Source organism: Lithobates pipiens, unplaced genomic scaffold (genome assembly GCF_037356315.1).
Source record: "Lithobates pipiens isolate NorthernLeopardFrog02 unplaced genomic scaffold, aLitPip1_a1.2 Scaffold_8, whole genome shotgun sequence".
NCBI lineage: Eukaryota > Metazoa > Chordata > Amphibia > Anura > Ranidae > Lithobates > Lithobates pipiens.
In genome coordinates, this window is record NW_027507903.1 from 149,413,203 (window position 1) to 149,430,506 (window position 17,304).

At 43.0% G+C, this 17,304-nt stretch overlaps 1 protein-coding gene across 1 annotated transcript in view; it reads right to left on the reverse strand.

The window, feature by feature from the left end:
• Positions 1-17,304, reverse strand: part of KIN (Kin17 DNA and RNA binding protein) — a 51,973-nt gene that overhangs the window by 24,652 nt on the left and 10,017 nt on the right. The window contains exons 5-10 of the mRNA XM_077472768.1: positions 13,001-13,182; positions 9,055-9,103; positions 6,176-6,233; positions 4,905-5,025; positions 2,382-2,432; positions 25-93 (exon numbers count right to left, since the gene is read on the reverse strand). Coding sequence (XP_077328894.1) covers positions 25-93; positions 2,382-2,432; positions 4,905-5,025; positions 6,176-6,233; positions 9,055-9,103; positions 13,001-13,182 — 530 coding nt within the window. The remainder of the gene's footprint in view (positions 1-24; positions 94-2,381; positions 2,433-4,904; positions 5,026-6,175; positions 6,234-9,054; positions 9,104-13,000; positions 13,183-17,304) is intronic.

A 17,304-nucleotide genomic window follows, 5' to 3' on the forward strand; every position in this document is an offset into this window, starting at 1 on the left:
ATCAAAGAGTAAACAAATAGTTACCTTAACTACTGCTTTTTTCTTGTAATAGCGGTCACCCAACTTCTTTGTTACAATTTTTACAACAATTTCCTTAAAAATAAAAGGACAATGTTAACCTTCATGCGCAGCATTACCAAAATACACCTTTTCAAGGGTGAGACATTTTTACAGGACCACCATCATTCTTATATTTGTTTGCAGCTATTACATGTAATGACAGTATTTCGCATATTAATACTTTTCGCTCATGTGTCTTTATTTTTTCATGTTTTTATGCAGACCAAGCTGATCAGCAAAATTAACAGTCACAGGGGTTGGAACAAAGTATTACACTTCACAAGGGGGGCTTGCCACACATACCTTTCCATTCTCATAACTTAATCCTGAAAGAACTGCAACTGCTCAAACCCCGTCACTGTTAATACAAACGTAGAGTAAAGTAAAAAAATATACTAAATACCATCATTACACGTGTTTTGTCAGAATTTAGTAATCAGTATTTTGTGATAGCCGCCCTTTAAAGTAAACATGTTCTATGCCTAGGGGTGCAACGGATCAAAAAACTCACGGATCGGATTGTTCCTCGGATCAGAGTCACGGATCGGATCATTTTTCAGATCAGCAAATAATAATTTAATTTGCAAAAACCTGTGAAAATTCCACAACCATATAGTCCCCACTGTAATATCCACAATCTCCCCCACTGTAATATTGGCCGAGTATGGCTGGGTACGGCTGGGTACGGCTGGGTATCGCAGAGTAAGGCTGGGCACGGCTGGGTATCGCAGAGTAAGGCTGGGCATCGCAGAGTAAGGCTGGGCACGGCTGGGTATCGCAGAGTAAGGCTGGGCACGGCTGGGTATCGCAGAGTAAGGCTGGGCACGGCTGGGTATCGCAGAGTAAGGCTGGGTATCGCAGAGTATTGGCAGGCAGGGTATTGCTGAGTATCGCAGAGCATTGGCAGGGTATCGCAGAGCATTGGCAGGGTATCGCAGAGCATTGGCAGGGTATCGCAGAGCATTGGCAGGGTATCGGGGTGTTGCAGAGTATTGCTAGAGTATCGGGGTATTGCAGAGTATTGCTAGAGTATTGGGGTACTGCAGAGTATTGGCAGGGTATTGCAGGGTATGGAGGGATGGCTTCTTCCATCTCAGGATCTCTCCCCTCCACTGTACAGGTTAGTACAGAGAGGGGAGAGAGGAACCGGCGTCATGACATGACGCCGGTTTGTTTAAAAGTGATCGCTCCTTCGGAGCGATCAGTGTAAACAGCCTGGGTGTAGAAAGATGGGCGCCGCTTCGGAGCTAGGCCAAAGCCACGGCCTTTCCTAAGGCCGAGACTGTGGAGCGCTCCGCGGATCGCGGCATGTGCCGATCCGAGCGGGTTGACCCGTTCGGATCACAGATCAGTGACGATCTGTTGCACCCCCAATAGCCATGCAGACCAATATGATGCAGTGTGTGGCTTATGGTCTGAACACTGACAGGCTGACCCCCCCATCCCTCCAACCTCTGCAGCAATGCTGGCAGCGCTCATACATTTATTTCCCAAAGACAACCTCTGGATATGACGACAAGCATGTGCACTCAACCTCTTTGGTCAACCATGATGAGGCCTGTTCTGAGTGGAACCTGTCCTGTTAAACCGCTGTATGGTCTTGGCCACCGTGCTGCAGCTCAGTTTCAGGGTCTAGCCAATCTTCTTATAGTCTAGGCCAGTGATGGCAAACCTCAGCAGCCCAGATGTTTTGGAACTACATTTCCCATGATGCTCTGGCACTCTGCAGAGTAGTGGAGCATCATGGGAAATGTAGTTCCAAAACATCTGGGGTGCCAAGGTTCGCCATCACTGGCCTAGGCCATCTTCATGTAGAGCAACAATTATTTTTTCAGATCCTCAGAGAGTTCTTTGCCATGAGGTGCCTTGTTGAACTTTCAGTGACCAGTATGAGAGAGTAAGGTGATAACACCAAATTTAATACACCTGCTCTCCATTTACACCCGAGACCTTGTAACACTAACGAGTCACATGACACCAGGGAGGGAAAATGGCCCAATGGGCCCAATTTAAAATTTTTTGCAAATTTACACTGCTATACAAGCTGTACACTCACTACTTTACATTGTAGCAAAGTGTAATTTCTTCAGTGTTGTCACATGAAAAGATACAATTAAATATTTACAAAAATGTGAGGGGTGTACTCACTTCTGTGAGATACTATATTTGGCTGTGACTGGAGCCCAAAAAAACAAGTTATAAAAAAAAAATCATAATGAACTATTTATACATATTCTACAGAACCAGGTAACCTGTTGACATGATTGTTTTCGCCATTAAACTTTGATACATTTTTAATTGAACATCTATTGTTTACTCACAGGTTGCAACCAAAAGTCTGTTCTTTCCGTTTTCTTTTTCTGCTCTTCCATCTATAAAAAAAACAAAGAAAAAAAACATAGTTTATCAGGATGAGAAACGACACAAGCCCACCCAATTCAATCTATGATGCAGTGTAATGATGCTTTGTAAAATACACGGATCAAGTGATTATTTTAATTCACTAACTAAGAATATGGATACAGCACAGTTTAAAATAATAGAAATGCATGTTTAGCCAAACAGAAGACAGAAGCAAATAGACAATTAAAAAAATAAAATAAAACTAGATTTGGCTGCAACATCCACCTTCAGTCCAGAGATTTGCTGCACAGTTTATTTCTGCCATTAGGTGTTCTCAGTCTGATGGCCTGCATCATTCAACTTACATCCTCTGAGCCCGGGTTGCCCTGAACATGCCCCAGCCTAAGACTAAATAGCTAAAGGTGAATCAGAACAATGACAAGCTCATCTCCGTCACTGTGCTTTCTCCTGCAATTAGTATGCTACTTGTCCGCACATAAACCAATTGGCACCTTGTGCTCCTCCTCCGTCTCACTAGTCAGACATTCTGTACAAGTAACTTACTAATTAAAGAGGAAGTAAACCCTTCCAAACAACTTGGACCTATAGGTAAGCCTAGATTAAGGCTTACCTGTAGGTCCAAGCAATATCTCCTAAACCTATATGGTTTAGGAGATATTTGCCCGAAAATGGGCACCGCTGTCTACGGCGCATGCGGCAAATTTGTCGACTCCCGTGCGCATGCGCGGGAGTGACGTCATCGCGGCTTCGCCGTATGACAGCAACGGAGCTGCGAGGCGCGACTCCCGTGCGCATGCGCGGGAGTGACGTCATCGCGGTTGCGCCGCTGTCATTGGTCGGAGCTGCGAGACGCCACCAGCAAGATGGACGCGGCGGACTGCAGGGATCAGCGGCGACTTCGCTGGCTCCTGTGTCAGGTAAGTGACACATAATGAGCTACTATGCGATGCATAGTAGTCCATTATGCTTTACCTTTGCAGGGAAAAAAAGAGGAAGTAAACCCATCAGGGTTTACTTCCTCTTTAAATTAAATTATAAGTTCACCTTTTATAACAGGTTACACCTGTATTCAGGGTTCAATATGTAATAGGTTACTGCTGCAGCTGCCCCTCTATATTCAGGGTGTAATATGTTACTGCTGCAACTGCCAGAGCAACCTAATTTGTACCTTGCTTATGGTGTGCTTTACATGGGTATGAGTCACATGACCTATCGAAAAGGAATCACGGGAGCATTTCTGATGCATCCTTGCTGCGCTTTCAATGGGGAGGTGCGTTTTTGGTGCATTTTTTTTTTAACTGACAAAATATACCCCAAAAATGCAGCAAGCAACATTTTTAATACCACTTTAAAAAGGTGCCGATAATGAACGACAAATTCATATTAATTAAAAAGAAGAAAAAAATTATTTATAAAAAAATATATATATTTTTTTTAAAAACAGTAGTTTCTGTTTGAACCTGTCTTCTCTGTTCCTCCCCTTCATCCACAGTCCCCAAACTATCCTCTGATATAACAGAGGCTAGAGGACAAGCTGCACATGCTCAGTTTTCCTTGGGAGAGTGCATGTGATCAGCCCAGGGCCAATCAGTACTGTGCAGACAGAGGGTCAGGGGTCCTACAGCATTAGAGGACAGTCAGAGCAGAATGAAAACTCCTCCTACAAGCTTTAACCAGACACTGATAGAAGTCACAAGGCTGCTTTAAAGGGGTTGTAAAGGTAAATGTTTTTTCATCTTAATGCATTCTGTGCATTAAGGTGAAAAAAATATCTCACACTGCCGGCACTCCCAGTCCCCCCGTTTTACTAACCTGACCCCTCAAAAGACCTGCGGTCGCCCCCGCCGTCCTCTTCGCCACTCAGCCTGGCCGCTGATTGGCTGGAGTGGATGGATTGAAATCAGCGCAGCCATTGGCCCACACTGCTCTCAATCACAACCGATGATGCGGCGCGCGCAGGGGGGCAGGGCCGTGTGATACAGCGAGCGGCTATAGCCGCCAGCTGTATCACAGGAGCACCCGCAGGTGCTTCTCACCATGCGAGGGAGCTCGCATGAACGTGAGAAGTACCTGTGGGAGGAAGCAGAGACAGCCGCAGAGGGACCCCAGAAGAGCAGGTTCGGGGCCACTCTGTGCAAAACGAGCTGCACAGTGGAGGTAAGTATAACATGTTTGTTATTTTTTTATTTTACTTTACAATCCCTTTAACTGCTGATGGAAAAAGGGCATTTAGTAGTTTATATTTATTAAAACAATTGCATTTCCATGTTCTGTGTACTGTGGGAGATCAAATATAGTGACTGCAGGGTCCTGGGTTTAGCAGCACTAACTAAATGTATTGGCAAGTATTGACATGCAATGTTCTTCTAAGAAAAAAAAAAAAAAAAAGAAACACAAACATCACGCCTATCCTACACAAAACATTTATCCGATAGTCTGTAAAAGTTTTTAATTGACTAACACAACTGAACAATTCCCACCTCCATGATTTCATCAAGGGCAGATTTCTTTTTCTTCTCTTTGGCCTGGGTCTGAACTGGGTCTTTTCTCTTGACTGCTCCAGATGATGCAGCAGATTTCAACGCATTCAATGACAGAGAACTAGATGGAGAAGATCATTTGAAATAACTTTGCAATTTATACGCAGGCACATATATTTACACACATTTTCAGCGTGGAACCTATGTCACCAAATATATATGCGACTAAAATATATGTAGCCATGCCCGATAATTTTTCTCTCTAAGACCCCTTTAACACCACACCGCCCATTGCATCGGCGGTAAAACGCCGCTATTTTTAGCAGCGTTTTACCGCCAGATTTGCGGCGCATTTCGGCCGCTAGCGGGATGCTTTTACCCCCCGCTAGCAGCCGCGAAAGGGTTAAAACCGCCGGCAATACGCCGCAATAGCGGCATTTTGCCGGCGGTATTACAGCACTGCCCCATTGATTTCAATGGGGAGCAGCGGTGGAGGAGCGGTAAACACACCGCTCCTTCACCGCTCCAAAGAAGCTGCTGGCAGGACTTTTTTCTGACGTCCTGCCAGCGCACCACTGTAGTGTGAAAGCCCTCGAGGCTTTCACACTACACACAATGGTGCAGCTTCTTTAGGGCAGATTGCAGGCGCTATTTCTAACGCTATAGCGCCTGCAAAACGCCCTGGTGTGAAAGGGGTGTAACTTTAACTGTAAAATGAACATGAACGCTTTAGCTTAAAGAGAAACTAAACTCTTCTCCAGGTATTGGGCTGTGTCCATCTTTATTAGCTGGAGTGGCACGATGTCACTTCTGTGCATGCGCAGGAATTCAGTCATCCCAGCACACAGCCGCAGTGCTGGAATGTAAATTAAGCTGCAAGCAGGCACGTTTCTTTATGAAGAGACATGAAATCGCTCTCATGCAATAAAAGAGCCTGCCTGCTCGCAGTTTTGGAAACTGGGACTTTAGTTCCACTTTAAAGTAAATCTGTGGCCAATCAATGGACAGTCAAGTATTTCTATATTCTGAAGAAACAGTTCTTGAGCTTTAAAATAAGGTCTCGCTGACCTCCATAACTGCAGACACTCTGGAGTAATTCATCCTCAAAATGTACAGTTGACTCCATGCACAAATTCCTTAAGCTCCTGTTGTGTGGTTACTTCATTTTATTAAAAGACTGGAAGGATGCCAAGTCACTTGTTGTAAAGGTACCCAACCTATGGAAAGGCTACACTTCCTGCATTATCTATGAATGGAAAAATTGGCCTTACCTGGATTTTGAAGCTGCTACTCCTGATGTGCTTGCAGCTTTTCCAAGATTAAATGCAACTTAAAAAAAGAAGATAAAAAAAAAAAAAAAATTATTTTCCAAGCTCAGTACCAGATCAGTTAAATGAAATTTCTGTCTCTCTTCACAAGAAAAACCTCCCAATCCCAGCATCCACTGTTTACAATAAAACATTACCTGCAGAGATTTTCCCTTTCCTGATGAACAAAAAGGAAGGGAAATTTCCCACGCAAAAGATACATTTGGAAGGGAAGGGTGAAATTTGGAAGGGTGTAAAACAAGGGTGAAAAACAAGAAGAAGAAAAAAGGGGGGGAGGGCAGATATACAAGCATGGCAGTTGCTTAACACACATTTTTGCCAAGGAGGAAACACGCATCAAAATGGGCCAATAGGAATGTAGGGGGTAATTTTTTACACTAACCTTGCAGAACGGTAAGCATTTGGAGCAAGAGAGCTGCTGCAGGTATGTGCAAGCATTTCTATGTGACTAAACCCCTTTGAAGCGGTCCCCTCCCCTGTAGGGTAAATGCTTGCTTAGTCTAGGGTGCAGAATTCGTTTTTTTTTTTTATTCTCCTTATTCCTGGCTCTGATTTTCTCAAGTTGAGCCCAGTCCATCAAGGACCAGCCGCCTAACTGATTGGCCAATGAAGGATGAGATCATCTCCCCATCACTCTGCTCTCTCCTATCAGTATTGCTCTTTGTAGGCATGCTGTTTGCAGAACAGTGACCTACACAATAGGCTGATACCTGGTCCTGTTCTGGTACCCACACTGCCTGAATTTAAAATGGTTGTTAACCAACCAATGTATATTTACATAATCCTCCGTTTTTTTTTTTTTTGTTTTTTTTTTTTTTATGTAATGCCCCCCTGTGACTGTGCTTTATAAAAAAAAAAATGCTGTATATGCCTTGTTTACAGAGTGCTGATCTGCGCTCATTGACCCGCCGCCCATCTCCTCTCTCGGCCCGACAGATGCAGTGGGTGGGGCCGGGGATCCCCCGCTGACATCAGTCAGGAGGAGAGCAGAGAGGCAGCCCCGCTTGCTGCTTCTGTTGGGTCGAGAGAGGCGGGTCAAATCAGCGCTCTAAACAGGTATACAACAGCATTCTTTTTTATAAAGCAGTCACAGGGGGAAATTACATAAAAATAAAACAAAAAAAATAAAAAGAGGATTATATTTAAAAAACAGTCATTTGAGCAGGACGGGAGAGGGCAGTGCGAACATGGAGCGGACAGGCAGAGAGGGGAAGGGGGTGAGGATGGAGGAGAGGACACAGGAGACCTGTGGATGACGGAGGCATGTATGCTGAGAACCGTGTCAAGGCTCAGCAGCCCTGATATGTTGGGGTCAATAGGCACTAGGTCAATAGGGGGGGGGATAGGCACTAGCAGGATCAACCAGGCATTACAGGTGATACAGGGGGCCAGGTGACAGCACAAGCACTGTGCTGTATAACATGCTTTAAAAGGAGCACGATCTTTATTTTTTGGGGTTAAATGTTTAAACAAAAAGAAAAAAAAAAAAAGGAATAAATTAGGGTTGCACACATGGCAATACTAAGCATTTACATGAGTACTCATGCAAATACTCAGATACCTAAAACCAATACCTTTTTGATGGGATTTGCACCCATACATAAAGAATGGGCTCAAACTGCAGTGCAAAGAATCGCAATCAATGTGAATCAATGTGATTTGAACAGGAATGCAGTGGGATCCCTGTCTGAATCACATGCAGTTTCCCGCACTGCTCCTGTGTGAACCCAGGCTCATCATAGTGACTTCAGCCTGGGTTCACAAAACAACAGTGCGGGAAACCACATGTGATTCGGGCAGGAATCATACCGCATTCCTGTTCAAATCACATTTTTTGCAGTGCAATTTAAGCCCATTAATTTTGTATGGGCTCCAATCACACTGCAAAGTTGTCGGTAATTGGTATCAGTACTCGCTGGTACAAAACAGGTATTGCTGGTCTCCAGCACCACGCACTGGGACTGCTGGGGAGTAGGTGGAGCAAGATGCACACGGATTGGCTGGGGAAGGGGGCGGAGAGCATGTGAAGGTGCCATTGTGTGAGAAAGAAAGGAGGAGCTTTGGCTCTGCAGTGGAAAAGCAGTAAAGCTGTAGTTTTATTTTTGTTTGTTTTTAATTTGTTGGACCCGAGTCAGCTTCCAGGGGCTGGTGCTGGAAGAGAAGGCGGATCCCCGGCCTTGGGAACGTGGTTTCTGGTCACTTTGGCAAAATGGCACCTGGGACTTGCCAAGCCCTAAAATCTGTCATAGGAGAAACACATAGACCGCCAGGGCTGTCCACTTTGGAAAATACTAGTTGTCCATTTATAATTATTATTATAATATGGGATTTATATAGCGCTGACAGTTTACGCAGTGCTTTACAACATTGGGGCAGACAGTACAATTACAATTCAATATGGGGGGGGGGGGGGTGGATCCAGAGAGCCCTGCTTGTTAGAGCTTATGCTGACCCTTTTTCTTCAATATCTGGATGGAGCCATTCACTCAGAACTAGCATGCAGAGATAAGGACTTCTGAAATTGGCAAGAATAATAATATTTATTCCCAAGAATATTTTGAGCGGTATCTGTCATCTGAAAAATAACCACATGACTACTACTACTACTACTACTACATCAAGCACTGAATATGCACAATGCCAATCTAGTACATAAAAATCTAAGTGTTGTTTATCATTTACAATGATCATTTCCATAGTGTAGATCAGAATTCAACACAAATCCTAGATTTTTTTTTTTGTCACCGGTAATAGCATTGCATTCTATTGGTTGAAGCAAAGCACTAATGACATTGAGTGCAACAGGCAAAAAGACGACTTACTTTTCTCTTCCTCACTTTCCCTATTTAGTTCAGTGAACACAGGAGTTTCCTGAAAATCAAGAAAACACAATGATTCCTGACTATTAATAGGATTCTATTTGTACAATTAAATTAACAAAAACACCAACTCCACGTAAAGTTGTCAAATCATTGTTCAGCGGATGGGCATGGGTTTTTTACCTCAAAGTCTTCTATAGATATGTTTTCCATAAAATGCAAGTGAATGAGGACTATTAATAAAATCACACAATATATTCAGTGTGTTGAATGCAGGAAAGATAGTGGTTGCCATGAGAGATGTGTGAATTTTTATTTCGTCTTCCTCGTGTGGTGCGATTTCAGATTAACTGGGAACCCGGCTTCATTTAACGTTGGCTGAGGGGCAGAACATTGCCAATTACATCACCAAGATGGGGTTTTGTACCACAGTAGACTCATAGGTAAAAAGCATGCCTCATGGTAATCTCTGACCTTTCCATGCATCTGTTGCCATTCACCAAAGTGCTTGTTTAAAGCGGAGCTCCAGAGTCCTCATTTTTTTTTGTTTAATGCTCCACCAGGATTGTTAGAGCTTCTACTTGCAAAAGGTTAATGTGTTCCTCCTTTGTTTTAAATCAATAAAATCTTACCAGATCTGGGAAGCAGGCAGGGACCATTGAGGTTGTGGGCATCTGAAGCCCACGTGATAATATCTGGGATTTGGTGCAGTTGGCTACCCAGCAAGCACATCCCGATTTCACGCCTGTGCAGTAACAACACTGCACGGTTCAGTTTCTCCATTAAACAGTTCCCATGGACTCCTGGGATAGAGGACGCCGATATCCCAAGAACCCAAGTGAATCGCCTAGGTGTCCGCACCAGAAGTGCCACAAACACAGATCTAAATACGGTGTTTAGACAAAATTAAAAAAAACACACACACACACACACACACACACACACACACACACACACTATTTAGAAATACACTGCGGATGGCCACATGGATGAATGTTAATTTTAAAAATGGGTGGAACTCCACTTTAATATGAAAATATTAAATACATTTTTAATCAAAAAATACCATACCAGGAAAAAAAGGAAGCTGGCACTGCGTATGTGGTTGTAAGGTCTACTGTCTTCTACAGGAAGCAGCGTGCACTGCTCTTACACCTCGAGGTTAAGTGCATGCAAACCCCCAAAAAAACTAAACTTTTAACCAATCCTTAGATGTTGTAGCTGTATTAGTTTTCTTTTTTAGGCTTTTTTTCACTAGATGGTGCAGCCAGTAACACACTACTTGTCTAAGAGCAGCTCTACTATGTAAAATTTAGATGGACACGTAGGTTAAGTAACTGATAACACTTTTTAAGTAGGTAAGGAAACGGGTTATTTTCCTTTTCGGATAGAGGTTTTACCCAAATGAATTATGCCCATTGTAAGCACCCCTCTCAGTGTTAAAGTGGAAGTAAACTTATAGGTGGAGGGGGAGATTTTTAAATAATTTACAATAATTTGCAAATATGCACAGCACTGCATACTTGAGGATTTTGACAAGCACCTACCTTCTTCTGTGATGTCCTCATTGATGAGGAAGACGCCGTCACTGATGTGTCGCCATTCCCCCCCACCACCACCAGCAATTCTCCCTACTCCAGCAGGGATGCTCTTCGGCCACTGGGTGGCCAATGATAATGTAACTCATCCACTGCAATTACATTCTGTCTCCGCCACCCTGCTGTATTCTCAGCATGCCAAGAACAGATCCAGGCTGTATACTGCACAGATGAATTTCTACATTTTTTTTTCAAGAGATTGTTATCCTTGCAGATTTCTTTTTGTAAACATTTTGCTAAACGTTTGTGCATATGTACCGCTTAGACCTTAGATGAATGGAGTAGATTTCTAAAACACCCTCACAGTTTGACCATTCTCATCCTGTGACTCCACAGACAATCCAATCACCACCTCCCACCCCCCCCCCCCCCCCTCCATCCCTATCTGACTTTCTTACTTTTATTAGTATCTGCGTGTATATTTTTCAGAAAATGTCATGTTTGCAGATTTTTCTTACTTCCTTAACCACTTTCAGACCGGACCATTTTGCTGGCTTAAGACCAGAGCACTTTTTGCGATTCGGCACTGCGTCGCTTTAACTGACAATTGCGCAGTCGTGCGACGTGGCTCCCAAACAAAACAGACGTTCTTTTTTTCCCACAAATAGAGCTTTCTTTTGGTGGTATTTGATCACCTCTGCGTTTTTTTTATTTTTTGCACTATAAACAAAAATAGCAACAATTTTGAAAATAAAAAGCATTATTTTTTACTTTTTGTTATAATAAATATCCCCCAAAAATATATATAAAAAAAAAAAAAAAAAACACAACACACACATGTTTTCCCCTCAGTTTAGGCCGATACGTATTCTTCTACATATTTTTGTTAAAAATTTTTTTAAAAAAATAAATAAATCGCAATAAGCGATTGATTGGTTTGCGCAAAAGTTATAGCATTTACAAAATAGGGGATAGTTTTATGGCATTTTTATTAATAATTTTATTTTTACTAGTAATGGCGATCGGCGATTTTTATTGTGACTGTGACATTATGGCGGACACATCGGACATTTTTGACACATTTTTGGGACAACTGTCATTTATACAGCAATCACTGCTATACAAATGCAGTGATTCCTGTGTAAATGACACTGGCAGTGAAGGGGTTAACCAGTGGGTAGCCGTGTAGGGGTTAAGTGTTCCTAGGGGCGTGTTACTAACTGTGGGGGGCTGGGCTTTGTTTTAGTGAACACTGATCTCTGCTCCAATCACATGGAACAGAGATCAGCGTCACTTGTTGCTAGGCAGAACGGGGAGATGCTGTTTACAACGGCATCTCTCCATTCAGCCACCCCATGAGATGATCGCAGGTATGCCCGCGGCGGCGCGCTCGCGATGGCAGCGCGGCATTTAAAACTGGACGTACCTGTATGCCAATATGCCTGCCCGTGCCATTCTGCTGATGTACATCAGCGTACGCCGGTCGGGAAGTGGTTGCAAATTAAGTTTTTTTTTTTTTTTACCTTACTGCAATCTCGATCCAGCGATGTGCACAAGAGTCGAGGCTCTCTCATTGGCTCCTGCTGCTGTCAAATCAGAGCCAGTGAGGAGTGAGAGGAGTTGAGCCGCACTCTGTGTGTCACATGGACACACAAAGTGGGGCTAAGAAGGGAGCACACACACAAGTGACCCTATAGCAAGCCTCTTGCTATAGGGTGGTGATGGCACCCCAGATGTTTTGGAACTACATTTCCCATGATGCTCATGCACTCTGCAGTGTAGTTGAGCATCATGGGAAATGTAGTTCTAAAACATCTGGGGTGCCAAGGTTCACCATCACTGCTATAGGGGAACTCTTCAGGGAGGGAAGGGAAGGGGTGAAGCGAGGAGGAGCCAGAAGGAGCTGGGGGAGAAGAGGATGATCAGGGCTGCTCTGTGCAAAAACATTGCACAGAGCAGGCAAGTATAACACATTTGTTATTTTAAAAGGAACAAAAAATAAAGAGAGACTTTACAATCACCAACATTCGGATAGACTTTAGTGTATTAGTACTGTATATGCACCCCCCCCCCCCCCAAAAAAAATAAATAAAAAAAAACTTGAATATGCAAATAGCTCTGTGCAAGTTGTAAGAAATGTCAGAGCATCCTTGAAAATTGTGCCGCTTTGCTTACACAATGCCAAAAGGTTTTGTTTGGTTTGAATGTTAGTAAAAAATTAAAAACTGTCTAATAAATTTATATTATATATATATATATATATATATATATATATATATATATATATATATATATATACACACACACACACACACACACACACACACACACACATACATACACACACACATACATATATACACACACACACACACACACACACACTTTATTCTTGTAAGCCAAGCTCTTACCGGCTCTGCTTCACCTTTGCCCCTTCTAACTTGCTCCTCGATAAATTTTGCAGTCCTCTCTTCATCATCGAGATCTTGTTTCTTCTTTTTCTCTAGCTCCTGCTGTCTCTTGATTGTTTCCGGATCCCGGTCTATGTACTGAATGTACCAGCCCTTAGGGGTTTCATCAACTTTACATAAACCTAAAAGCACGTTTGATATAAATAACTGATCAGGCAAAATATGCTGCAATAATGCAAAGCTACGGAAAGCACATTCACATACTACATTTATCAAATAAATATGAGAGATGAAGCTAAAATAATTTTACACAAAGAAGCCAAAAAGATTTTTTAAAAGATGATATAGGAATTTAACAATAAATCAAGTGCAGAATTGTTTATTTATTTTTTTAGGGAGCAGGTACCTAGTTTTGACAGGCGCCCGCTCCCACGTCTGACAAAATTCCCTCCGCCACAACTTTCTGGGACACGTCACAAGCCCAGGAGGCTGCGGGTCCATTGAGAAAGTGCTGCGGAAGTCACAGGTAGCTTCCCACATCCAAATGGCAGAACCAGGGATTTAAAGACCGGCGAAGAACCGGCTCAGATGAGGACAGCGCTGGATCCCTGAACTGGTAAGCACATGTTTATTATCCACTTAACATTAGGTGGACATCATGATATACAAACAAATAAAAATTATATGGCGCACTCTGGATAAAGCTATGAAATTATATATAGTTAAAAATGGTTGTGACCAAGTAACTCAATAGAGCAATGTTATCAAGTCCGTTATAATATGTCTGTAAGGACGACAACAAAGCTGTCCTTAGAGGTTGCCGGTTGGGAAAAGCTAGAAGAGACTCAAACATGAGAGGAACAAGAAGCAGCGCCTTCTAAGTGTAGACTGCCACTGTATACCTTTTTGGCTGAATGTATACCATGGCCAAATGATAAACTGCAGGATCTGCCGACTGCACAGTGTTCAGGTAAGAGGAGATTTCCACTATAACCCGTGTCCTCATGCTGTTATGGAAGGTGGATCATCCATTAATAAATATGTGATAACCACTGTTTTCTTTTTTTTAGTTACTGGGCATAGAGGAGGGGGGAAGGACTGGGCTGTCATTTAGGATCTGTATACACACCCAAATGTGTGATATCATACCATGTGACCTGAACAGCTCAACTAACACAGGAAATGTTCTCTCCAGCAATAGAGACCAAACTGAGCATGTGCAGGAGGACTAATCTGAATGCCTTATCTGGCATTGCACAGGGTGACCCTGCAGGAGGGGGAGGATCTGTACATACAGGATCAAAGAGCCTTTTTACCCAATGCAGAGGATTAACCCCTCAAACAGTACGTGCAACATGCTATTTTGCATATACAGACAGATTTTATGATTCTGGGTTTAGTAACAAAGTGGCAGATATTTTATTTTTATTTTTTACCAGCCAGTTATTCCTTCACATATAAAAGCCATCATAGACTTCTCCAGAGCCTATCCCATCCTCTGGAACTCCCTGCCCCAGTCTGTCCGATCAGCCCCTACCCTGTCCACCTTTAGGAGTTCCCTGAAAACTCATTTATTCAGGGAAGCCTATCCCACACCCACCTAACTGTCCCTGAGCCACCCCCATCAAATCATTCTCTGCAGCTATTGCTTTTTGTACCACCACCCCCTCCCTTTAGAATGTAAGCTGTATGAGCAGCGCCCTCCCGTACCTTTTGTCTAGTACTGTAATTGTGTTGTCCCCCTATACATTATAAAGCGCTGTGTAAACTGTTGGCGCTATATAAATCATGCATAATAAAATACTAATAATAATAATAATAATAATAATAATAATAATAGCGGCTGTTTAGTCGCTTGATTGTTCTTACAGACAGTACTTCTCCAGTCTCTCCTGCGATCCGGGAGCCGAAGAAAGAATCCACCTCCAGTTTACCATAGAGCTAGCTGGGGACCCTCAGAGGCTGAAAACGAAGTCATTTCCAGCTTCGGCAGATGTAAACACTGCTATTTTTTTTAGCTGAAAAGCCTGAGATCGATTTTTTTTTTTTCCATCCCAGGCTTTCCAGCCCGGAGGAGAGATGTAGGGCCTTATATACCCCCGATATCTCCGCAAAGAGGATCTGTCATGCCCTAATCCTATTACAAGAGATGTTTACATTCCTAAAAAAAATGAAAGGAAAAGTGTAAAAATAAAAGCGCCCCCATCCCCTGGTGCTCCAAACTGTTAACCTGTAAAAGCCTCACCTATGGAGATTTTTAAGCAGCAAAGTTTGGCGCCATTCCACCAGTGTGCGCAATTTTAAAGTGTGACATGTTAGGTATCTATTTATGCAGCATAAAAGCTTTCACATTATACAAAAAATAAAATGCTGCACAAATAGCATATGACATAAAAATTGCAAAGACCACCATTTTATTCCCTATGGTCTCTGCTTAAAAAAAAAAAAAAAATATATTATATATATATATATATATATATATATATATATATATATATATATATATATATATATATCTCTGAACCTTGGCTTAGAACTTCATTAGTCATTTCCTTATAATTCAGTTGGTCGGGTGTTTAACCACAAGTCGATCGGCCATAGTCGAAAGACTGCGACAGCGCGGTCGGCTTATTCTGGGAGGACGCCCATGGACGTCCTCCCAGAATCTCGCTCCCGCGCGTCCCTGGAAAAATCTGTGACTGCCGGGTCCGGAAGACTGGTAGCGGCAGTTTACCACATGATCGCTCTGTCAAATGACGGAGCGATCACTTGTAAACAAACCGCGTTATGACGCCGGTTCCTCCCTCCCCTCTCTGTACCGATCTGTACAGTGCAAGGGGAGAGATCATTTGCAGCAGCGCTGTGGGCTGGATCTGTAGTGCCCACAGCGCTGCTCAGTGCCAATACTCTGCCAATAAATTAACAGAAACAAAGAATTTTTTTTTTTTACCGAATTTTCAGTCTTTTTTGATTTATAGCGCAAAAAATAAAAAACAGCGGTGATTAAATACCACCAAAAGAAAAACGGAAAATTGTATACTCACTTTACCGTCATTTTCCTTTCCCGACACATCCCATGGCAGCACACAGTGTGTGTGTGCTGCCATGATGCGTCAGAAAAGCTCCATTTGTGTGAAAAAAAAAGACTCAGTTAGACTTACCGGTGACGGTATTTCTAAGAGCCTTTCAGGACAACCCCGGAGAGAGTAGCTCCACCTTGCAATCAGGAAACACATGCCCACTTTAAAAACACCTCCTCCTCCTCCATGGCTTCAGTTATTGTGGCCTTCCGACGCTGAAAAACAAAGCACAGAAAGCACAACACCATGGTAGAACTTAATACATTTACTAAGCATAACCTAGGGAGGGAAGTAACGGTTGTCCTGAAAGGCTCTTAGAAATACCGTCACCGGTAAGTCTAACTGAGTCTTTCTCAAATCGCCTTTCAGGACAACCCCGGAGAGGATAACCGAGAAACTTACCCTAGGGCGGGACTACTGCCTGCAGTACCTTCCTGCCGAAGGCCTGATCTGCTGCAGACAGTAGATCTAACCGGTAATGCCGGAGAAATGTCGAATAACTGGACCAAGTGGCAGCCTTGCAGATTTGTTCAGGCGTGGCACCGGCCCTTTCAGCCCAGGAAACTGCCGTGGATCTAGTAGAGTGGGCAGCAATACCTGAGGGAGGTATTTCTCCTTTTGCTTTATAGGCTTCTGTTATAGCCAACTTAAGCCACCTACCCAGCGTACTTTTAGAAGCTTTCTCCCCCTTGCGTGATCCAGAAAATATCACAAAGAGGGCGTTTGATTTTCTAAATTCTTTAGTAACTTTCAGAAACTGTAAAAGACACCTTCTCACATCCAATGTGTGAAAAACTTCCTCTCCTGCATTTGCTGGGCTTGCAGAGAATGTAGGTAACACTATTTCCTGTGATCGATGGAAAGTTGAGGATACTTTCGGTAGGAATGCTGGATCCGTCCTCAGTACCACCCTGTCCTGATAAATTCTAAGGAAGGGTTCTGTAATAGCTAGAGCTTGGAGCTCACTGACTCTCCTGGCCGAGGTGATGGCCACCAAAAAGATTGTTTTTAAAACCACCTTCTGTAAAGAAGCTTCTTGTAAGGGTTCAAACGGTGCTCCCGAGAGACCCTGTAAAACTGTAGACAAATCCCAACTGGGAAAGTCTTTAAGGGCTACTGGTCTATTTCGAGCAAGAGCCCTAAAAAATCTAGAAATTAAAGTTTCTTTAGATAAAGTCTTTTCAAAGAAAACTGATAAGGCAGCCACCTGAGTCTTCAGGGTAC